Raw genomic sequence first — 22,899 nt, forward strand, 5'->3', positions numbered from 1 at the left:
AGTACATAGATATCCCTTCCTAGAACTGATCATCGAGGCTTCAGTAAAAGAGCCCAATCAAAGTTGGATTGGTCATCAACAGGTTTTCTTTCTTTCAGTTTTGGTTTTCCGTCCAAGCCACTAGGTGCATCAACATTGACCAACCACATCAAATAACTATCACTAACTCATTAGACTACTAAGAAAATGTGACACTAATTTATCTTGTTAAAATGGGCATGATTGATAATAAAGGCTACGTATGGTAATTCTTTACTTAAATGGATTTTTCACCTACCTGTTTTCTGTGGTAGGTGAAACCGTTGGAGAAACCCACCTGTTAAAAAAAAAGCATTAAAAAGATAATCTGTAGGAAACAATATGCCAGTGAAACCGGTGGAAAATTCATTACTGTATGTTTTGGCAACTTCTTCAGAAGTTTATTTTGGATGAATGCAAGTTCTCAAGAGTTTTTACAGACATGGCAATGTCATTCTCATTTCACTAACTTGTCAAGAATAGCACAACTAAGGAAAAAAAGAAAGACAATACAAGCAAGGCCATATTGAGATATTTTCCATCATTTTGCTGGTGTGAATTGATGTTCTGAAACACTGCGAGTTTGGCCTTGAGAAGTCTGTTCTCTCTCTTAAGCTGAAATCCATGAAACAAAGAGACAAGGAGCTTAAGTTTGTTTAATAGAAATTTTGTCTTTGTAGTTTCACAGGTGATAATTAAGACTTTTTTTTACCTTTCTACCAGTGCTCTCAAGCTCTTCCACTCGTTGCAATAAGGAAACTGTTTGAGAGGCTTCATCTTCATAAGCTGATTCCACAGATTTGATTGAACTACTATCAGAGGATATAAGCAACTCTTCTTCCAGCTTCACATCTTCAGCCTTCAGCTTCTCCTTTAACTATCAAAGAATTCACCCACTTAAGGTTAAGAAATTTCAAAAAAGAAGGAAACAAGAAGCTTCCTTAACCAGCATCCTGACCTTGTCCAGTGTCCTCTCCCATGACTCATCTTTTGTTAGAGACGGTTCCAGTTGCTCCTTTTTATCTTTAATTCTATTTACCCGTGGTGATGTCTTTATATGCTTTGCCCTACAAAAATGGACAGTAGATCAGACAATATGTTCTAAATAACCCTAAATAGCAACACTTGCATTGGATTGTAATAACATGCCTTGCACCAAAGCGAAGGGTGGAGAGGCTTTCTGATGCATTTGACGTGCTTGGTGAGCAGCAACATAGCAATGCAGTTCGGGAGTTCCCACCCTGCCGAAAGAGAAAGAGGTGTTTTAAGTAGTGGTTAATAGTAATTTGGCTAGAGAAAAATTAGAATAGGAAATTGACTAACAAGAGCATCTTGTAGAATCCGAGTGAGCTTAGAATCACGATACGGAATGTGGTTCAGTTTGCCTTGTGTTCCGCTGGTCAGAGCATTGATTACATTCCCAAGGGCCGAGAGGGACTTGTTGATTGTCTTTGCTTCTTCAAGAACTTTCCCTTCAGCACCAGTTTTCTCAATTTTCTCAGAACCAGCTAAGTCCACAAGAACTAGCTTGCCAGTTTTGACTCTGTCCATATTTTAACAGAGTTTAAGACTGCCTCATTCTGAATCCTCAAAAGTAGATAGGAAAATATTGTGAATCCAAATATACATAGATAGTACCTCCTATGTTGTTCTTGCTGAACTGTAAAAATGTAGGCACAGTGGCTTCTGCTACTGGCCATGTTCATGTCTGTTGTGTTAAGGTCTGAAATAGCTTGAAGTCTTCTACAAGGTCTACGTAACTATGTGTAAATTTTTAACTTAAGCCACTACCAAGCGCCAACAAATATTTTGTCAGATTTTAAAAGGGTTGAAAAAGGATACTTGTCTCTCCAACTGCCCGGTTAGCAATTCCACTCTGCATTTTTTCAGTTTTCAAATTAAAGGCTAAAACTATACAATTTAACGCTGAGATGAATTTCAAAGAAGTTTTTATCTTACCGATAAGTTTTGCAGGGCTTCTGCGGGGTCGGATATAGAGATCTGAAACATAAGGGGAGTTCATTGAGACAGCATATTATCACAAACTTCAGTAAAGGTTCTAATTTCAATTCTAGGTAAAAAATATGTTCTAACTTGGCTTACTGAGCTGCATGTAAGCAACTTGGCTGACATAAATTTTGTATAATTTGGAAAACTCAACTGAGTCTGTGCTACATCAGATCCATTTTTTGGTGTTGGCAGATTTGTGATAGTGAATAAATATTTAAATACTTGAAATTGATACAAGCACCACATATATGTTTAGATCAGATCCATTCTGAGACCAACTTGACTAGGTCAATGTCAAATCATATCAACATTGATTTGGCAGAGTTGCACAATCAAGCAATATTTAATTTTATTAAGTGATATAGATTCAAATAAATGGGGAGAAAACTTATGGCAGCCAAGATTTAAAACTCGGAATCAAGTACCGCATCATCCTTCCATCAATTCCAATTGCGATCAGGTCAGAATCGGTCGGAATTGGCTGAAACCCTAGAAAGTGAAATCAGGAAGAAGCATAGATTTCCAAAATAGGTTTTGGATTTTTTTTTTTTAATTAAAAAGTCTGGTAGATCTAGCTACAAGAGGTAAGTTTCATTGATTTTATTCACACTTGGTGACTAAAAGAAGGAGAAAATGGCAAAAAAGGAAGATCTTTGTACATTTATGGCAAATTCCAAAAGAGGTTTTTAGAATTGTAGCTGGTCGATTCCAATTCGAATGGACCGATTCCCCTGATTCTGATCCAATTTTGTAAACCATGATGATGGCCTAATTTTGGTACACTAGAATAGTGGAAGTTGGTCAAAGAAATAGTCAAAAGATCAAGTCCATGAATTAAAAATAACTAAATATTTTCAGTTAATTGCCGACTACCAAAGACACAGATGCCAAGGCCTTGCATGGAATACGGATCAGCTTACCTCAGTTACTCCTGATAAATGTATTCCCTGCACTTTATCCTCCTTGATTTGTAAGTTGTCTTTAGATAAATCCAAAAGATCCCTGAGATAAGATAAGGAAAATATTAGAAATGTGAAACCGAATGAACATTATTTTATAGTATTTTTTTAATTTAAAGTGGATCATTTTCTCCAAAAGTGGTTGACTTCTGCAAGAAGGTGGGATATTTGAGAGTAGGTTCATCTCTGGGACATACAAACCTTACTTTCTCCATATAGATCTCCACCTAGAAGATCAACAAGAAAGGGATTAACAATTACACAACCTGATTCATGACAAAATTGATGTGCTTGAGAGGTCCTAGTGCAAGAGAAAGGAAAATCAGTGTTTTAGTACCATTGACAACTTGACAGTGTAAACTGTCATCACATTAACACAGTTGAGACACTCAAATATTCCATCCACAACTCGCGCTAGAAGTCCTTTTGTATTCTCATCACAACCAAAGATATTAGCACCCTGATTCAGCAGAAAAATCAGTTGTCTTGGTACCACCATATTCTGTCAGGAATAAACCCCAATGGACTAAAACTAAGTATATTCATGGTTTGATCATTTCACCTCCATACTATATGTCTTCCCTGCTCCAGTCTGTTTCAAAAAATAATTCAAAGGTAAGTATTGTTAACATGACATGAAACGTTATACACTTCCAAGTAAATTTTAGTGTAAGCCACTCTGCAAAGAAAACTAGAGAAAAATATTATGCTCCAATATTATGTATTTCCAACCTTGCATGTTTATAAAATTCTTATCGCAGTCATTCAATTGCACAAGAAATGAAAATTATGAGGCTTCTCAGTATGATATTGTTGATGTCCTGACCATCTAATAGGGAGGAGCACCATGACATGGAGTCGTCACAGTTTCAAGTAAAATAGTTATGTCTACTTCTTCAAGATGGATGGATTTAAATGTAGACACACATACACACACACACACACAAAAGATATCTGTCAAAATGTGTGAATGACATGCATGCATTTGGCGCAATATGTTTGATTCGAAGATCATACCTGTCCGTAAGCAAGGATTGTTCCATTTACTGCATTGAGAGCATCTGCGTTGCAAAAATGAATTCAGTAATTCAATACAGAAAACAATCTGAAAGATGCTTAGAGATTAAATTTACAAAGAAACACAGGATTTTATTTCTTCAACAAGCTAGTCTCAAGACAAAGGAATTCATAGTGAAAACTAAGCAAGTTCGTATAGCATTTATACAACAATTCTGACTGTGGAATAAATAATGTCAGATCACCTTGCACAATAGGCTGAGCAAGAAATTCATACAGATCAGATTGCTCAGATCCTTGACAGAACACCCTATCAAAACGAAATGTGTAGTCTTCTCCTTTCTCATCCTACCGTACATCCATGGAAATATTTTAAGAAATGATGAATGAATAAAGATAACAAGAAGATAATGAGAGATTCCAGTATAAGATCGAACCTTGAAAACAAAAGTTTCAGAATCTAGGAGCTGGATGCAAGTTGAATCACCATGATCTCTTTTCTCTTTCGAACTTAAAGGTCTGAATCGAGCACAAACTGTTATATTGGACATATCTCGTAAGCTTTCTGAAAGCTCAATCTCCAGGTGACTAATTCTAAGAAGATAGAACTTCTGCAACTCGTTATGGCTACACAGTGTTTTTGAATTCTCAATTGGCGGAAACCAAAAATCTTGGAACAAAACATTCGTTCGAGCCAAAGTTTAAATGAATTTATACGTGTTGTGATGCGCCACCAACATGACACGTGTCTAAACATAGTACTCCAATTAGTCGAAATTATAAGCCGTGACTCTCAGTTACGACTTTATTACCCTGAACCCGTAACTCCAGGTAACGACAATTAATCGCGAAGCAGGGGTGCACTCGTCAGTCGTTAATTGAATGTGTCGAAGACAGCAAACGCCGAAACGCCTGAAGCCTAGAGCAGAATAGTTCGACTAGAAATCTAAGAGGTTTCATGGAGGACGAAAGAGTTCGATCCTTCAATCACTGTGTATCTCCACTTGGTCTCAGATTTTCTTAATCTTCTTGGGGAGCTACGTCGTCCACTTTTATTCGTTTCTTTAGGTGAATTTCGTTTCCACTGCTCATCTCAACTCGTAAGGCATCTGATCAATTAAATAATTTTCAAGCTTTTGTTCAAATCCATGGCGAAGTCTTGATTTGGGAAACTTTGACGCAGAGTGGAGAAACCCCTCTTCTTCACTTTTTCTTTTTCATGATTTCCAGTGCCATTGGCAGTTTGGCACCCCATCCGTTGGATCTTCGCACCCAGGGAGCCCTAGGGTTATCAAAATTGGCTGTAAAACCGTGAAGGACCATTGAACCCCACTGCATTGTGTGGCTGAGAGCCTACGAGCTCGTAGTGCCAGTATTCTTCAATTTTGGGTACGCAATTATAACATTTTTGTGCCAATTCTCAGCTCCCACGGTAAGGTAATACTGGAACTTGACAGGTTTCCACCTACAGCTTCTCTGTTTAGCTCTGTGGATGAAGATGGATGAATACATTCATGGATTCATGTCCCGACCAAAGTTTTAAATTCTGGAATCGGACATGGGTTGGCTTCCACCGATTCTGATTCGAATTGGGTCAGGATTGGTCCATTCCGGCCAAAATCCTAGCAATGGAGAAGAAGAAACAAAGGATTATACAGATCTGGGATTTTTTGGAGTTTTTTATTCAAAAGTATTATACATCTTGCTACAAGAGATAACTTTCATTGATTTTCTGCTGTTTTACTGACTAAAAGAAGAGCAGGAAAATGGTCAATAATGAAAATCTATTGTGCTTTCTTGGCCGATTCAAAAGGGGGGTTTAGATTTCAGGCATAATCAAAATTAGAATTGGTCAATTCCACTGATTCTGATCCATTCTTTGAACCATGGTGCCGAACAATAACTTGGTTTGTGATTTGACTTTCTTTTTGGATGCCTGAGAGTGGAGAATCTTTCTTTCTTTCTTGTTTTTTTTTCAAGCAAGAGAGTGACGAGTCTGAATTGAACATGGTGATTTTATTGTTTTGTACACAAGCCATCCTGGACTTTCTGATTAAGGGACCAGTTACTGTGATAGACACCGAGCCCATGTCATGAACTTCGTTAGTGAGACATGCTGAAACTTGAATCTTAATAATTTGTTTCCCTGAGTAATGATAGGATACCTTTATCTGGGATTACCTAGTCATTCAGGTGCAAACTACTGTATAGAAATATGGTGGTAGTAACTCTGGTTACCTTCTTTATATGTTGTAATGCTTCTCTTTTTTGTTGTACAGTGATCAGTTCCTGTATTTGTGATTTTGTGATACTCCTATATCTTGCTTCAGTTGATTGTGATAATTTTCTAATCATCTGGAATGAGAACTGTTTAACGCTGTTGAAGTTCATTTGTTTCTCTGCGCCATCCAAAAATGTGCAATTGGGATCAAAAGATTTGGTATCACAGAGGGCATGGGCCATCTCAGTTGCTTGGACAGTCTGGAGCAACGGGTGTGTCCATCATGTGTTTCTTTTAGATTGCAGGTTCATTATAATATAATGGCATCTAGTTACCATATCATTTTAAGCAATGTGTTTTGGACATTCATAGCATGCTTATTTGAGAATCACAGCTTGAAGTGCCTCCTGACATTGTTTGGCATAAATAAGTGTCTGTCTTGACAATTATGATTCTCAGTACACTGTGCGTACACTAGTAAACTTGGATCAAAAACCACAAGTACCATTTTGAGTGTTTAGAATGTGAAAATAGACTGCATACAAAAAATAGATCAAAAAAAACATTTTTGGGCCTCGAAACCACCAGCTCGAGTTGATTAGGAAAAAATCACAGGTTTCGACTAGTTTCGACCGTATCTCGGTTTCTGGCTGGTCGAAACCCAAGTTTTGGAACCTTGGGTGAAACTACATCATCTTCAATATCTGGAAATTTGAGCTGTGTTATGTTAGAGAAAAAGCTCAAGATTGGGCCTCCTGGAATTTTTTTTGCATCAGCATGAAGATATGTTCTACAAGCACCATTTTATTGCATACAGCTGTGTAGCATATCTCCTTGCAGATGCAAATGAAGTTTTGTTGTTTGGTTGCCCAGTTTGTCTCCTGTTGCCTCACCAATTCTGTTTTGAAGGTAAGGAATGAGGATCTGCCCTGGATGTTGGACTGCAATTATCTGTGAGTGACGTAGTGGTAATTGTCAAGGTGGACAACAGCTTATGGGGGGGCCTTCTGTTCAACACAATCCCGGCTGGCCTGTCTGGGGGTGGCAGAGCCAGACCTGGTCCACCAAGTCGCCAGCCCAACCAATGCCTGGTAATTCATCACGTGGAGATTGACCTTTTATTTTCTTAAGTACATTGTCTCTTTGAATACTTAGACTTTCTTTCTAAGCAAGTAAATCATAAATGAAAGAAATTTAGAAGTGAGATGGTGGTGGAAGTCGCCAACACAGCAAACCATGGGGAATCCGAGAGAGGAGACACCCTCCACTGGATAAGACAGTAGTTTTGATTCATTTGTGTTCCCATGTTACAATTGGAGAAAAGTTCTTGTAATAATTTCTGAACTGTAATGTACTAGTACGTTGTTCTCTGCAAGTGTTTGTGAAACTAAGGCTGTTAATTTTTCTATAGGTTGGTCTAGCAGAGCAGAGAGGCGTGGGGAAGCTATTGCTTTGTCTACGGAAGAGGATGTGCCTTTTTGTGGAACATAGCCAAGCTGTGAGGTTGCATCTTGGATTATGGCCTTGCCCAAGCTCAAGCAGAAAAAGCACCGTCCACAGAGATATTCAATTTCAACCAAACCAAAGGCCCAAGAAGAAGACTGAATCAGTGACGAGTGGCTAACTGTTTACTGTTTGAAACTACACTTAAATTCAAATATTATTTATTCCCTAGATTCTCATATAAGCACAATTCTGCCAAATGTGGAAAGCGGTGCTTGGGATGTAATCTTGTCAAAACTCAAGGCTGCTTTTGAGATGATTAAATTTTGGTACTGTTTCATCAAAGAAAAAAAAATATTTTGGTGCTCCATTGAATTATTACCAGATTCTAATGCTCTACCTTGGAAGATTCGGCAAGTTGCTTGTTTCAGTGTAAATTTCTTCCAGTGAGAAAAAAGTAAGGCAAAAAACCGCAAAACACAACTTCATGATCCATTTCTAATATACAGGGTAAGATGCTCCATAGAAGCCAATATAGTACACACACATACAAAGGAAAGAAAATAAGCAGAATTAATGGAAACAGCCTCTCTGTGAAAGCAGGGGTAAGGCTGCATACATAATGACCCTCCCCAGACCCTGCAGTGGCGGGAGTCTCGTGCACTGGGTACGCCCTTTTAATGAAGTTCAAGGAATGGGTTTGTAAATTGATTCAGGCAATGCCGTTCCATTGGCAGCTCAAACTCGCCCCCCACTGAATTTCTGTCGATTCACAACATCTGTTACTCCAACATGGATTACACCCATGCACAACAATTGCGTCGCACTCACAATGATGGTTAATACTTCCAGAGTCCTCTGCAAAACAGTAAAAAACCAACTAGAATTCATAAGCGTATGTATACTTACTTGCCCATTGTTCTTTATATTTTGAGGATTTTGTAAGTAGCTAATGCTTACTTCCCCTACCATATTTAGTGTTCTAAATTAAAACTTTGGTAATCGTTGCAGATTTGCTCTTATCCTGAATGATCTCTCAAAATGCATAAAGCTGTTTGTGTCTTGGCCAATTTATACATTCAGTTTTGACACACATATATATTCTGTGAAACTTGGAGAACAGGAGATGGGATTGGACTTGCATCTTTTGCCAAGCAAGTCCCTGGGTGTCTTCATTTGTGCTAAAGTTTTTTTTTTTTTTTTTTTTGGGGGGGGGGGGGGGGAACCAGCAATGTACTTACCAACTTTGCATCTGTAAGGCCTATGTTAATCTCTTTGCATGCTAACCTGCAACACAAATACATTATTACCTGGTATTTAGTAAACATAGATGATGAACAGAACCCAATTATTGTGATAAAAATTATTTAAATAAATAAAATAACTAATGTTTATAATCAAGTTAAAATAGATGATGAACAGAAGCCAATTATTGTGATAGAAATTATTTAAATAAATAAAAAAAAGAACCAATGTTTATAATCAAGTTGAAAAAGCTTGAAATGTGAATATAAAATCAAACGAAATGAAAAATAGAAGTAGGAAAAATATATTTACCCCATAGCCAGAATGGTGAGGAACCATGTAGTGGTGGAATAAGTGGCAGCTGATAGCAAGTTTGGTACAGTCCATTGGAGGATACCATCGATGCCAGAAATTGAGGTTGCAACACCCACAAGTCCGGCAATTAATGCGAAGATGACAAAGAAACCGGTTGCCATGTTACCAATCGGATAGTATATAGGAAATAGATGTGCAGGGATCGTCAAAGTAGATGCTGCATGGTCATATGATCATTGGGGAAATATTTAGATTTCAGAGGACTTATAACAGGAAATGAGAATAACTTTCCTCTCTCAAGAAAACAAACCAAATTAGACCAGTAATGGAACAGGGACTCCCCATTTTCTGTGATTTGTTTTTGATACTGATTAGTGAGTCTGGATTGGTGGTAAGTACCAAATCTATCTTAAAATTACCTGTTTGATGTGAATATTCGATCCCATAATTGACAGCCCATCCAGCTATAATAGTGACAATGCCATACAGCACAAGATTAAGGACTAGGAGGAAGAATGCTAGTGATTTGGGTCCTTCAGAAGCCATGCCTTGCCTGAGTTAAGAAGCCTTTCAAGGAGAAGAGTAAAAATGTCGAAACTAGGATCTCTGCAGTTCCTGAGCCTTAACTCCCCAAACCCAAGGGAGAGACCTATAAATATGAAGAAAGGTATATTTTTCTTCGCTGTCTGTTTTCTTTCGTTGAAGATCCCTTTCTGCTGCAGTTGGTTTTTCTCCATGGTGATTGGGGAGGGAAAGAATCTCCTTTCTCAGCTTGAACTTTAATAAGAAACTGTTACTTTATCTTTAAATTCACAACGCAGACCAATAATAATGAGCCAACGAGTAGATAATTAGCCAGGTAGTGGATTTCCTTTTCTTTTTCTTTTCTTTCCTTCTTCCCTTAAATCATCTTCCAGAATCCCACTTTCGTACTCTTTCCCTTTGGCTCTCTTTTTCTTTCCCTGTACAATCTTCCATGTAAATGATATTTTATATGAAAATTTTCCTACAAAACAATGGAAAAATGTATTTAACTAAAAAAAATTATTTTCCATCATTTTCCATGGAAACAAATGGAGCCTTTTAAGTTTTTCATCCGTCCAATTGTCTTCCAAACAAACAGGTGGCGGCTTTGACCCCATGAAGATTCCAAGTTCCATGATCTGATTGGGTGCTGCCATACAGGCCTGTATGACACCTAATTGGCTAACTTTTGAATGAAAAGTGTATGATGTTGCACATCAAACCCAGCCCAAACCCAGATAGGTTGGGCTCAGACTAGGCCCCAAGTTCAACCGACAACTAAGCGTGAGGTGGAGTAACCCTGACCTTACAGAGGGTTCAGTCTTCTTAGCATTGTTTTTGGTGCCTTAAATGAACTACAATTGCGTATAGGGAAAAAGTACTATGTCTGAGAGTGTAGTTCCTATGCCCAGACACATGATGGTGTGAAATGACCTATCTGTCCCCATGAAAGGTAGAAATCCACCCCTGTTGATGCTTTCTCATGTGTTCCCATTGGCCCTCACACTGGCATAGGAGCCATGTTCCCGGAAAGAAAATTCTTCCCAGTGGCTAAAATAGCTAAGCCAAAATGTCTAGAGAACAATAGTTCAACATTCCTTTCAACCCTTTGCCCAAACATTTGGAAAAAGAAAATGCAAATGCCTTCAAATTGCAGAAACCTATTGATGGGCTCATCATGGTGCCCCGTTGGAGGTATTTCATCTAGTTTTAACATGACCAAGTCCTCATTGGATCTTCATTTACAGGAGATCTTCCCCAGCTCAAGAAACAAAAGAAGAAATAAGAAACAGAGGAGCTTCATTAAAGGGTGAGACCAAGTGATCCCAACTGATGATGTCTTCAAGTCCCCTCAAACCATCTTCAACAAGTTCCTTCAGACCTTTAACGACAACTTCTGGGCAGCAAGAGCTTCAGCCTCAAGTGTGGGCTCCCAAATTATTGTAGTCTCAGCTAGCAATCCAGTCACAACATATGGGTCCATGTTCGAAGCTGGACGGCGATCTTCCAAGTAACCTAACATAAACAAACAGCAATACACATGATGTAGCAGCAATTGCATTATCAGTAGGTGCAATAGCAGTGTTACTAAAAACACACAAACATACCTTTTCCTTGTTTCTCAGTTTCACGACCGACACGGATTGAGCAACCGCGATTAGCTACCCCCTGTAAGTTGCAGCAGTGAAACAATGTTAAATAATATTTTAAAAAAAAACTTGGTTGAACCTTCCCAAGTTATTTTTCGTAATTGAAGGAATGGTTTTAATATTTGCAAGCATACCCAAGAAAAAGTGTTAATGTCGGCCGTTTCGTGCTTCCCTGTCAACCTTCTCTCATTTCCTTCTCCATAGGCACTGATGTGATCTTTGTGGCGAAGTGACAGATTCAGAATTGCCTTCTTTATTACTTCAAAGCCTCCATCCTCTCTCATGCTCTTTGTACTATGAACCAATAAATAGTGAAAACAGTTTGTTCAGTAACTACAATAGTCATAGCTTCTTTAGTACTTCAAAGTAATTTAGTTAATCATAACACTCAAGAAGCACTACACAGAGTCTAAAGGGTATAATTGAACTGTGTAAAAGGGTATGCTAAGAAGTAGATATACCAACATACCTGTAATTAGTGTGACATCCTGCACCATTCCAGTCTCCCTGCCATGGTGCGCATGAAAGAAGGAAAAATAAATTTATTATTCAAATTGGTTGATAATTAAAAGGGTCCAGAGATGTGAAGTACCTCTATTGGTTTTGGATCAAGGGTGAGAACAACACCAGCTTGTTCAGTAATTCTCTGTTTTCAGAGAAGGAAAGTATAAAGATATCAAAATCAGCTATATGAATTTTTCATGTCTCTGATAATTGCACAGAGCAAAAGTAGATAACTCAATTCTATATCTAATATCAGTGTTCAGATTTTGTGAAAATCTGAAATATCAGTTTTTGTCCTTCTCCATTATTTATAGTAGATATAAATGAATTACCTCAAGAATATATCTGGAACACCATACATGATCTCCAGCCTCAATCCCCACACTAGGACCCACTTGGTATTCCCACTGAAAAAGAAATCACAAAATCAGGGAAGATGAATGAGATACATGCAATGTACAATAAAATGTTTATGCATAGGCTTGATTTGTAGATTCACATTATACTTACAGATACAAGTATCTATAAGATAGAGGGAAAGGAGAGAACCTGGCCAGGCATCACCTCCCCATTAGTACCACTAACATTGATCCCAGCATACAAACAAGCCTTGTAGTGTGCATCGGATATGTCACGCCCAAATGACTTGTCTGCTCCAGCAGCACAGTAGTAGGGACCCTAAGATTAATATTAGGAAATAGTTAATAGATTGTTAATGTTATTAATATCTGAATGGTCTTATAAACATCATTCGTTTAACTTCAGAATTTTTAAAAGAAGGATGAATGGATAATGAGGGTTGATTCACTATAAGAACGTGATAATGGAAAATTGTCTGGTGAAAGAAGATTACCTGGGGACCAGGATAGCCTCCAACAGGCCAACCCAAAGGCCACTTCACATTTGTTTGGAGTAAGGTGTATTCTTGTTCAATACCATACCTAATTTCAGATAATCAAAAAATTATTTGGCTACAAATATTAGGAGGGGAAAAACAAGAAAACAAGCTTTTCAACCAGATTGTACCATTCCCAAAAAGAAAGGGAAAAAAAAAAAGTCATCTTATGTAGAGTGAAATTTGATAATGCTGTCGGATAAGGCATGCAGATTCTTTTGCGTATTTAAGTCCAAGGACAGAAGGAACTTACCATGGTATTTCAGCAATGACCTTTGGGTTACTGAAGATTTGAGCAGCCCTATATCTTTTGTTTGTTGGGATAGGCTCTCCTTGTGGGGTATATGTGTCGCAAATTACCTTAAAAATTTTTACATAGCAGCGACAATTAGATTTGATAAAAGCATTAAGTCCAACCCTATTAGGAAGTTCAAGTTGTGCTAGTATTCATGGTTACTTAAACACACCAAGATATTGTTGCCACCTCGGAAAGGGTCTTTGAAAATTGCTTGAGGGCTGTAGGCAACAACAGTGAAATGAACATGTAAATAACAATTAATTCAATGTGATATTTTTCAATATTAAGATAGTACCAGAAAAGTATCTTTTCTTCATTAGTCTTACTATAGAATTACTTCACTGTCCTCGCCAGGGGCTTGCCCTGTGCTCGATCCATCATAGTTCCATTTGGGGAGCTCAGAAGGGTGTTCTACAGGCTTTGAGATGGTCTGGGCATGAAAACATGAAAAATATGAATTTGAAAATGAAGGGTTAACCTTTTTTCTTTTAACTAAAGCAATAAACACCAACAATCAACATACTCTGGATTTGCTACGTAGATCAATCCCACTCCCTCCAATCCTGGTTCAAATTCAGGTACTTTATTGTTTTAGATTCTTAATTGTGATTCAGATATCAAGGAAAAATTATAATCTCAATGCAATGGATATGTCAGTCAGGTGCACTGGTTCTCACTTATGAAGATGAACAATACCAGTTGAATCCATTAGAAACCTCTCCACTGAACCAAAGCCAACCTCACATTGAACGAAGCAATGATATCGATCATTTGGTTATGGTAGGTTCACAAACCAGCTTCACACCAATAGTCAGTTATATCAACCATCAGAAAGCAATGGTATTTGGCTAGTGATGTTACGTTCATTAGGCCATTAATCAGTTTTTCAGCAACAGCTCAATTGAGTATGCAGATCAGTGGAACTTCAACAACAGTTAAATGACTATTTGCAGTCACAAGTCATAACTTCTTAGAGGGACAAGGAATAAATGAGTAACAACAGCCAAAAGGAAATCAAAACAACAATCTAACTGCCGTAACATTAATAACTATAACAAAATTAATTTATTTATGAGTAAGCATGAGGTTAATAACTACCACAAAGCTAGTTCTATTAAGAGTAAGCAACATGTGAAGAAGCAAGATGATATACCAGATGTACTCGGCAATGATCTTATCGGTGTAGGGCGTAATGTCAAGATTTAACAAATTCTCCAACCTGTTTATAGTGCTGTTTTCAGACTTAACAGCCAAGACTCTAAAGTTACCAGAACCTATAGCATTTCCTCTTCTTTTCTGATTCAACAGTAAAGAATTCCACATCTTTGCTGTTATGGGTCTTGCACTGGTTGAGTTGTTTGTGATTTTCATCTGCCATTGCATTGAAGGTGCCAATATCTGTGCCATTTTCACCACCTGTTTCCACAGGTGAAATAAAAGAAATTTTAAAAATTAAAATAAAATGTGACTAAATTTACAAGAACTTTCTACTGAATCATACCCATTCTAGTTTCAACTAATATCATTTACAAAAAATCTTAGACTTCCCTAGTTCCTTTCTAAACAGAACAGACTTCATAGGCAAAGCAGAAAAGGATACAAGAAGTCGGGTAGATGGGTTTTTGGACAACTTCTTCGCGACCCGACCAGAAAATGGGCTTAAATCACAATTCATTGCTCATAAAAAAATTATGAGAATTCAGAAGTCAGAACACAGTGAGTCTGTCTGCTTGTCGTTTATCTGTTATCGACTTCAGGTGAAAGGGTTTGTGCCAGACACCGACTACCAAGTGGTCAGTCTGAATTCTTCCCTCTGGGAGAGAATGTAAGGACCCAAAAAAAATCACAGAAGTGGAATGGAACCCAAAAAACTTACCAAATAACCACCAGAAAATGCCCAGTTGAATGGAACCCAAGAAGTGGATTGTGCTTATATTAGCCTCTCCTCCCTCGAAATGCCTCGTCTGAGAAGAAGAAGAGGAGAGGGAGAAGTTTCAGAGGTTTGACATGGAGGAAGTGTTAAAATAGTAGTAGATGGAAGGAAATAAAACAGTGTTTTGGGTTTTTCCTTGATAGATAGGGTTGTGTGTATTGGGTGGAGGGAATTAGTTTGTTGGTCTCTTTGAGAACAACAAGAGGCTTGGATATAAAAAGCAATAAAAGATAAGGCTCCCCAGAGAATCAACCAACAAGTCAACAACCATCAAACGGTCAATCATCAATTACATTGTTGAAAAATGAAAATAAAGTTCCCAAACTAAAAACCAGGTGGGGATCTTAAATCATGAGTGAGAGGCTAAGAAATAGTGGTAAAGAGATCAAATTTGCAGGTTATGGTTGTTTGGGTACTTAGTTTGTTTATGAGAGAATACTGAGGGACGTGAGATGCATTCTATAATAAGCGATGCTAATGGTGGAATACAAAATATATTATGTTTTGAAAGTGAGCTTTTCACTGTCTAATAAATGAGTGGGAATACTTTTTGTTGACATTAACCCTTTCTTGCACTTTTGGGACCACATAATAGATTGAGCATCACACGTTTTTAACTATTAACATTGCTCTCAATGTAGTAGATATAACTTACTAAAAAAAATGTAGTAGATATAACAACTATGGCTTTGGGAAAATGTCAGGTTACGAATTTAGGAGGATGTTAAGCACCTGATCCATTCGGTTAAACTGGTCTTTCTATATTTTAAATTATCTAACAATTATATGTTCATTTAAAAGAATTAAATAAAATAACAACCTAGCTATTATGTCCGGCTAACTAGTCCTAATAATGTTAGATTTTATTTTATTAAAATAATGTTTTTAAGCTTCAAAATAAACCTGTTTCCCTTTGTTTTGTTTTGGGTGTTTGTAGAGTAGGTATGAGTTGAGGAACACTACTTGTAAAGGTAAAGAACTTATTTGTTTTGAGTGTTTTTGTACTGTAGGATCGAATGGCAACACCCAAGGAGCTGAATTGGGTGACAACTCTTTTTACGAAAGATAAAACAAAAATTAAAACACAATGCAAGTAATCAATCAAATGTGAGTACAAAGGAAGGGAGAGAGAGAGAGAGAGACCAATAGTTTAGAGTGGATCGAGCCCAACTAATCTTGTGTCCACTACTTTGATCACGGACCGAGGATTTACTCCATTATTTATCCCTTTCTGGCAGGAATCAAGTCCTTCTACACTCAATTACGGTCCCTCGGATTGAGGATCTGAGTTACACAAGCTAATGATTTCCTTACCCAGACCACACGGGCCAAGGATTTCCACTCGAGCCACACGGGCTAAGTATTTCCTTTCACAAGGACATAAAGTAAAATCAAACCATGCAGGCTTCAATATAGTTGCTTCTTCTTTCAAGCAGTATCTTCACATAGTTGTAGCTTCTTTCTTCGAGCAGTAGCTTCATGTTCTAACTCAGGTGATCAGGCTTCTTTCCTCAAGCAGCAGCTTAACACATTCAACACAATAAAATCTCATAAGATAACCCACTTAGAATTGCACTTTACACTTTTAAGCTCAGTATTTTCTCTACTTGATTTAAATGATTGAACCAATATTTCTAGGCACAATGAACTAGTTGTGAAACTAACTCTTAGAATCAAGCTTAGTCTTCATTCAAATATTTGATTTATCTTTTCATTTTCAAGGGAAAACTAGTTGTTGGAGATCCACTTTCATTCCAAGTTTGTTAGAAGTATTAAATTATTTTATTCTCCAATATTCAACTTGTATTTACAAAAAAAAAAAACTAGTTGTTGGAGCTCCTCAACATTAGTGAAAATGTTTAGAGTTCTACTAAAATGGTTAGAGTCCAAGTGGTTCATTAATAGGTAATCCAAAGCTTAACAACGCATCATTAAATATTATCGCATGGAAGACCGCACGGTTATCACAAAAGACAGTGGCTATAGGGACTCAAAACTGTCACTTTCAGACATGGATAGAAGCAAGTCACGGAAGACCGCGGGATTATCCATCCTGATATGACTTAGTTTCATACTCTCGGGCATACATTGTAGCTCACAGAGAAGACCGTCAAGATCTTCCGCGGACTTAGAACTTTGAAGTTAGGTAGTCTGTCTGAGGTGACTTAGAACTTTTTAAGATTTGTCATTTAAACTTGGTCGTCCATCTCTATTCAGGAAAGACCGTAGACAGCAGACCTAGACACTTTTCTAAGTTAAACTACCCAGTTTCTTGTGTTTGTCCATTTAGATCCTTTTGATGTCATTTTCTTGGGCTTTATACATCTTCTGGATCTTGTACAGTATGATTACAATGATAAGCCATGAAGAATCAAATCCTAATCTTTCCTTGAAAGGTTCCTTCACACTTAATGTAGTTATTAGTTCTTTGATCTTTCAAGACACGGAATATCGTCTCCTATACGTGGAAGACCGTCCTCAGTAGTTCATTCAATCAACATATTTTGTCCTTCTTCAATTGTATCTCCTCAAAAGCTTAGGTATTCATCAATCTCTTATCACATTAGTACACATGTTAGTACACCCAAACACACATCACACAATGGCTTTCATATCCAAAACACATAATATGTAAATAAAACCTTCTAAGTCTAGCATGTATGATTAAATGACCAAATCTTCACTTCTTTCACACCATCTTTTAGCATAAAGTTTTTAATAATAAAACAAACATATTTGTGAAGTCCAGACGGTTTTGGAAAATATAGGTCTCACCTTGATTTAGGGTAATTTGGTAATTTTTAGAAAAAGTAGTATTTCCTCAAAAAAAAAAAAAAAAAACAATATTTTCTATGAAAGAGATATTGAACAAGGTTACGAGTGACTCCTTCCATTACCGGCATGAGGATCCCCAGGGTGAAAAAAATGCAGTGTCTATACTACCCAACCCCTTGTATTTGATGAAGATACCCTTATGAGCCCACCTACGTAACAATCGATCGTAGCTGCCCACATTCTTACAAGAATGCTTGCTCACCAACTGCCATGGTTTAATCCTCACCTTATAATTTTTTAGTGATTATGACCATGAACAATCTTGATACATTCTATCAAAAATTGGAATCAGAGCGGTTGTCCATGCATTAGGGTTAGATTTCCTTTAGTTCCTTTTTAGAGCTAGAGGCAGGCCTAAAATGACCCTAAAAAGTGGTAAGGAAAGATAGGCAGTTGTTTAGGTCTTGTTTCAAGTATGATCAATAGAGCATATTGGAGGGTGAGGATCCATGTAGCCAAAGCCATTTAGTTGGGATAAGGCAGTTGTTGTTGTTGTGTGCATGCATCCATTCATTCGGGTTAGACTTTGCGTCGTGGTTGCATTTTTTCTATAATTATGTCATCTCTTTCATTGATGTGCATATTATGTTTATTATTTTACTTTTTCTATATATTAATCATTGTTTTGTAGCCAACAGCTTCGGTTATGTGCTGTATAACCTTAGCTGTTTGTTTGTTTTTAATTTCTATGATTTTTTTTATTGCTTATTTTTATTTTTAACCAAGCAATATGAAGACTTGCTTAACTCAATGGATTGGGATACCTAACACCTTTCCCGGTTCATCACTTGACTCAAACTCTAGATTTGGCTTGACTAATCCCCATTGGAACCATTATGGAGTCAATTTTGTGTTTTGGGGTTGTAGACCGCTAATCTAGGTGGGGAATCCCCTTTATTCCCTTTCCCTTCCCAAAGAGTTGAGAATGATGATTTTTGACAGCCCGGATCTTCTCTCCAGAGATAATTCATTGTTCTCACAATAGGGTTTTGATGTTCCCAGGCGGCCACTGAGAGGGGGGTGAATCAGTGCTTAATAAAAATCTTCCCAAAACTGTCCTGACAGACCCCACACAACTGTCCCTGTAAACACCACCGGCCGGAGTACTCCGTAATTACCGGCTACAGTTCACATGCACCCCCAACCTCCAACCGAAAATGGTCTAGTCTATCTAGGGTGTATGCCCATCCTGCAAAATAAAGGTACTCCAAATCCACAAGACAAAACACACAGATATACGTGGTTTGGCCTAAGCCTACATCCAAGGGGTAATGCCCAACCCTGGGCTTCAGTATTACCCAACACTCAACACAAGTTACAATTTGACTACAACAATAGTCCAAGAGTCCCTACTCCTGCTTCCAACAATGCCCCAACACTGTTAAGGGCAACAACCCCCTTACAATAGCAACAACTATGTAAGAAATTTTCACAAACACCTATTGAGCATCAACTCAACAAGGCTTACAACTTGAGAACATATAACCAAAACTACCATTCCCAAAATCCCATCACATGTAGCTCATGAAGTTCATCCCAACAAGCTCATAAGCTACTTACAATATAAAGGAAATGGTTTAGAGATTACCAAAGTGAACTAAGCCACTTGAAGTACTCCACCAATGCTCTTAGAAGGCTAAAATTTGAAAAATCGATGCATAAACGCCGTCAATCTGACTTCCTAGTGATGAAAAGCATCAAACTCCAATCAAAATCTCCATTAAGATCATGTTCAAGCTTCTTCAACTCCTCACCTAAGCTTTCTCAAAGTTCTCCCACATTTTTCCCTAATTCTTGAGTCTTTTCCTCAAGGTCTTTTGATGCAGGGATGAAGAGGGTATTTTTCTGAGAATTTTGATAGGGGGTTCGCCCAAAACGGACATCGGATGGCCAAGATATGGAGCTTCAAAGATCGGCCAATGATAAAATTTCATTTGGAATCTTTTATGCACGTGTACCAAGCTCTGGCTAAGCATGGAATCAAGGGACCATGGAGGTGTACAGATTATATTAAATGTAGATCGTCAGATTGGAGTAAGACAATGAGGTGCATTGATGGCCATGGAGATGTTGTCAGACGGGTCATAAGACTTGTCACTTTCACTGAGATATGAGCCAATGGATGCTCAAAGATTAGAATCTCAAGTGCATACGTTGAACGCATTCTAAGCTTTTCAAGCTTCACAAAAAGTCAAGCCTGAAAAAGGTGATGCCACATGTCGAATTCCTAGAGTGTGGAACAATTCAAATCTCTTCACCTTATCCAAGAACCAATGAGATTTCATTATATAGGATCTCCAAAAAAGGCATTAAAGCCTTCATTTAATGCTCAGCTTTGTGACTTTCAAAAAGGGAAGAGTCACACATGAACCCAATAGAATCTTTAGAGATTCAAATCCTTCAATATGAATCAATGCCCTTAGCATTTGAAACTCTTAAAATTGCACATAACCGCTTTTCAATTTTATGTCATTTATAAATAAGTCCTTTGCTTCAACTATGCATATCCCTGTAGACCAAATTCTTAATGAATTGCAAATGAAACCCCTGAGACAAAGAAACACCAACCGAATGCTCATTTGAAAAACTGGGCCAAATTTTGGCCAAGTATGGGAGACTTTTATGCTATACTTTTTCAAAGTGTAGCAAATACTCCATTTTGAAATTCCTTTTGTCTACATCATTACCAGGCCACATCACCTCAACCTTATCACTATTCGACCACTTGGCTGCCACCTCAGTCATGTTAGACACTCTTTGTGGGGTCCACAATATGTGGGGCCCACCTCAATTTTCTCTCTCCTCTTTCTTTCTCCACTTTCTCTCTCCTCAAAATAAGGAGGAATAAGTACAAAAACACTTGCCAACACACTACCATCATCGCGATGAGTACTGTCACTTGCTTATTAGCTGTGCCAAATTATCATTTTGCCCCTGAGAGATGTAAGAGGACTAAAATGTCCTTGAACAATTCCAAACACTTCCAAGAAAAACATCTCCTAATTTGTTTGCACTTGGTTGCCAACAATGACAACACCTTACCACTACTGCCAATAGACCAACAATCTCCCCCTTTGGAATTGTTGGCAACAACCACAAGTGCAGTCCCTCTCCCCCTTTGACAACAAATACAAAGGGTAATGAAACTCCCCCTTCATGAGAGCGCTCCTTGCATAGACTCAATCATAGGAGTGCCCACCGCATCTTCCTATCCTATGGAGAGTTGGTGTTCTATGCACACACTTCCTCCCCCTGCACCAATACCACCTAAGGTGGCCTATAAGTAACCACCCCAAGCTTGTCTCGAAGCCTCTCAAAGTTGTCTTTGGGAGTGGCTTGGTGAAGATGTCAGCTACTTGGTCAGTTGTAGACACAAATTCCAATCTCACTGCATTCGATGTGAGCTTTTCTTTCAAGAAATGATATCTAATATCAATATGTTTGGTTCTTGAATGTTGCACAGGGTTCTTGGAAATGTTGATGGCACTCATATTGTCACACATAATAGTCATAGGTCCATCACTCGAAAGACCAAAATCTGAAATCTGCCTTTGCATCTACAATACTTGTGTACAACTAGCCACTGCTGCAATATACTCAGCCTCAGCTGTAGAAAGTGAAACAGATTCCTGCTTTTTACTATGCCATGCCACCAAACTTTTCCCCAAAAAGAATGCACCACCACTAGTGCTTTTTCTGTCGTCTATACTCCCAGCCCAATCTGCATCTAAAAATGATGTAAGAGAGAAATTCTCAGTTTTTAGGTACCACAACCCATATTCCATTGTACCTCTAATGTACCTGAAAATCCTCTTAACTGCCAGTAGATGTGTCTCCTTGGGATTTAACTGAAACCTTGCAACCAAACAAACTGACTGCATTATATCAGGTCGTGATGCTATCAGATACAATAAACTCCCAATCATTGACTTGTATTTTGTTTTATCCACTGAAGCTGACTCATCATTTAAACTCAGCTTACAACCAACAACCATGGGGGTACTTACTGGTTTGCTATCCTCCATCATAAATTTTCTTAACTTCTCCTTGACATACTTTGTTTGGGAGATGAAGATGTCATTCTTCTTTTGATTTACCTACAAGCCCAAAAAGTAAGATAATTCCCCCAGCATGGACATTTCAAACTCCTTCATCTTCTCTGCAAACTGTTGACATAGCTCATCACACTAATCCCTGAAGATGATGTCATCCACATATACCACAACCACCAGCTGGCCACTATCCTCTTTCATCACATACAAGTTGCTGTCAACCTTGCCTTTCCTCAATCCCAATTGATGCAAATATGTGTCTAACCTAGAGTACCATGCCCTTGGAGCTTGTTTCAAACCATAGAGTGCCTTCTTCAATTTACACACCTTGTTTGGGTCATCTCCAAGTTGGAATCCATCTGGTTGTTCAATATAAACTTCTTCTTCAAGATTGCCATTCAGAAATGCTGACTTGACATCTATTTGATATACTTTGAAGCCCTTGTACACTGCCAATGCCAAAAACATCCTGATTGACTCCATTTTTGCAATAGGTGCAAATGTTTCATCAAAGTCTATCCCTTCCACCTGGGCATAGCCTTTGCAAACCAATCTGGCTTTGTTTCTCACAACCACTCTGTCTTCATTCAACTTGTTTCTGAAGACCCATTTTGTGGCTATCACATTTTTTCCAGCTGGCCTAGGAATCAACTCCCATGTGTTGTTCTTTTCAATTTGGTCCAGCTCTTCATGCATGGCTTTTACCCAATGGTCATCTCTCCAAGCTTCTTGAAAATTTTTGGGTTCTACTTGTGATAGCAAAGAAAAAGCTGCAATTTTTGCTTTTCTTCTAGTTTTCATTCCTTCATCAATATCTCCAATGATTTGGTGCGAGGGATGTATCTTTAGCCATTTGTTGTCTTTAGGTCTACCATCCTTGTGAACTTTTGCTTTTGTTTCTTGAATTTCTGAGTCTGTATCATCTTTCTTTTCTGCCTCTGCCTCAGCTGTTCCATCAACATCAATGGGCTCTTCAAAAT

At 38.0% G+C, this 22,899-nt stretch overlaps 3 protein-coding genes across 3 annotated transcripts; all 3 read right to left on the reverse strand.

Annotated features, from left to right (window-relative positions):
• Nucleotides 1-420: 420 nt before the first annotated feature.
• On the reverse strand, nucleotides 421-4,666 carry LOC122669977 (kinesin-like protein KIN-1). The gene is made up of 15 exons (XM_043866902.1): nucleotides 4,442-4,666; nucleotides 4,250-4,352; nucleotides 4,005-4,048; nucleotides 3,550-3,579; nucleotides 3,325-3,447; nucleotides 3,189-3,214; nucleotides 2,949-3,030; nucleotides 1,978-2,019; nucleotides 1,861-1,894; nucleotides 1,657-1,726; nucleotides 1,342-1,561; nucleotides 1,168-1,259; nucleotides 977-1,085; nucleotides 731-895; nucleotides 421-633 (listed from the first exon to the last, which is right to left on the reverse strand). The coding sequence occupies exons 1-15, from the start codon at nucleotides 4,553-4,555 to the stop codon at nucleotides 484-486; spliced, it is 1,404 nt and encodes a 467-aa protein (XP_043722837.1). The 5' UTR covers nucleotides 4,556-4,666; the 3' UTR covers nucleotides 421-483.
• A 3,685-nt stretch (nucleotides 4,667-8,351) lies between these two features.
• Nucleotides 8,352-9,907, reverse strand: LOC122667197 (membrane protein PM19L-like). Its single transcript, XM_043863433.1, has 4 exons — nucleotides 9,648-9,907; nucleotides 9,226-9,445; nucleotides 8,910-8,955; nucleotides 8,352-8,526 (listed from the first exon to the last, which is right to left on the reverse strand). Exons 1-4 carry the CDS (start codon nucleotides 9,772-9,774, stop codon nucleotides 8,407-8,409), a joined length of 513 nt encoding a protein of 170 aa, XP_043719368.1. The 5' UTR covers nucleotides 9,775-9,907; the 3' UTR covers nucleotides 8,352-8,406.
• Nucleotides 9,908-10,806: 899 nt separating this feature from the next.
• On the reverse strand, nucleotides 10,807-14,506 carry LOC122667196 (glutamine synthetase leaf isozyme, chloroplastic). The gene is made up of 13 exons (XM_043863432.1): nucleotides 14,253-14,506; nucleotides 13,623-13,662; nucleotides 13,426-13,529; nucleotides 13,269-13,317; nucleotides 13,055-13,161; nucleotides 12,760-12,847; nucleotides 12,456-12,584; nucleotides 12,239-12,313; nucleotides 11,995-12,048; nucleotides 11,872-11,909; nucleotides 11,537-11,696; nucleotides 11,361-11,421; nucleotides 10,807-11,268 (listed from the first exon to the last, which is right to left on the reverse strand). Exons 1-13 carry the CDS (start codon nucleotides 14,504-14,506, stop codon nucleotides 11,129-11,131), a joined length of 1,299 nt encoding a protein of 432 aa, XP_043719367.1. The 3' UTR covers nucleotides 10,807-11,128.
• Between the last annotated feature and the right edge of the window lie 8,393 nt (nucleotides 14,507-22,899).

The sequence above is a fragment of the Telopea speciosissima genome, chromosome 7, assembly GCF_018873765.1.
Source record: "Telopea speciosissima isolate NSW1024214 ecotype Mountain lineage chromosome 7, Tspe_v1, whole genome shotgun sequence".
Lineage (NCBI taxonomy): Eukaryota > Viridiplantae > Streptophyta > Magnoliopsida > Proteales > Proteaceae > Telopea > Telopea speciosissima.

Coding starts and splice junctions, on each gene's coding strand:
- LOC122667197 (XM_043863433.1), bottom strand. CDS start 9,774: ATGGCTTCTGAAGGACCCAAATCACTAGCATTCTTCCTCCTAGTCCTT. Junction 8,956..9,225: donor CTCACCATTCTGGCTATGGG/GTAAATATATTT, acceptor TTTGTGTTGCAG/GTTAGCATGCAAAGAGATTA. Junction 8,527..8,909: donor GCCTTACAGATGCAAAGTTG/GTAAGTACATTG, acceptor ACTGTTTTGCAG/AGGACTCTGGAAGTATTAAC.
- LOC122667196 (XM_043863432.1), bottom strand. CDS start 14,506: ATGGCACAGATATTGGCACCTTCAATGCAATGGCAGATGAAAATCACA. Junction 13,530..13,622: donor ATCTACGTAGCAAATCCAGA/GTATGTTGATTG, acceptor TTTCATGCCCAG/ACCATCTCAAAGCCTGTAGA. Junction 13,162..13,268: donor GAGGTGGCAACAATATCTTG/GTGTGTTTAAGT, acceptor AAAATTTTTAAG/GTAATTTGCGACACATATAC.
- LOC122669977 (XM_043866902.1), bottom strand. CDS start 4,555: ATGTCCAATATAACAGTTTGTGCTCGATTCAGACCTTTAAGTTCGAAA. Junction 4,049..4,249: donor TGCTCAGCCTATTGTGCAAG/GTGATCTGACAT, acceptor TTTGCAACGCAG/ATGCTCTCAATGCAGTAAAT. Junction 2,020..2,948: donor ATTTATCAGGAGTAACTGAG/GTAAGCTGATCC, acceptor CTTATGTTTCAG/ATCTCTATATCCGACCCCGC.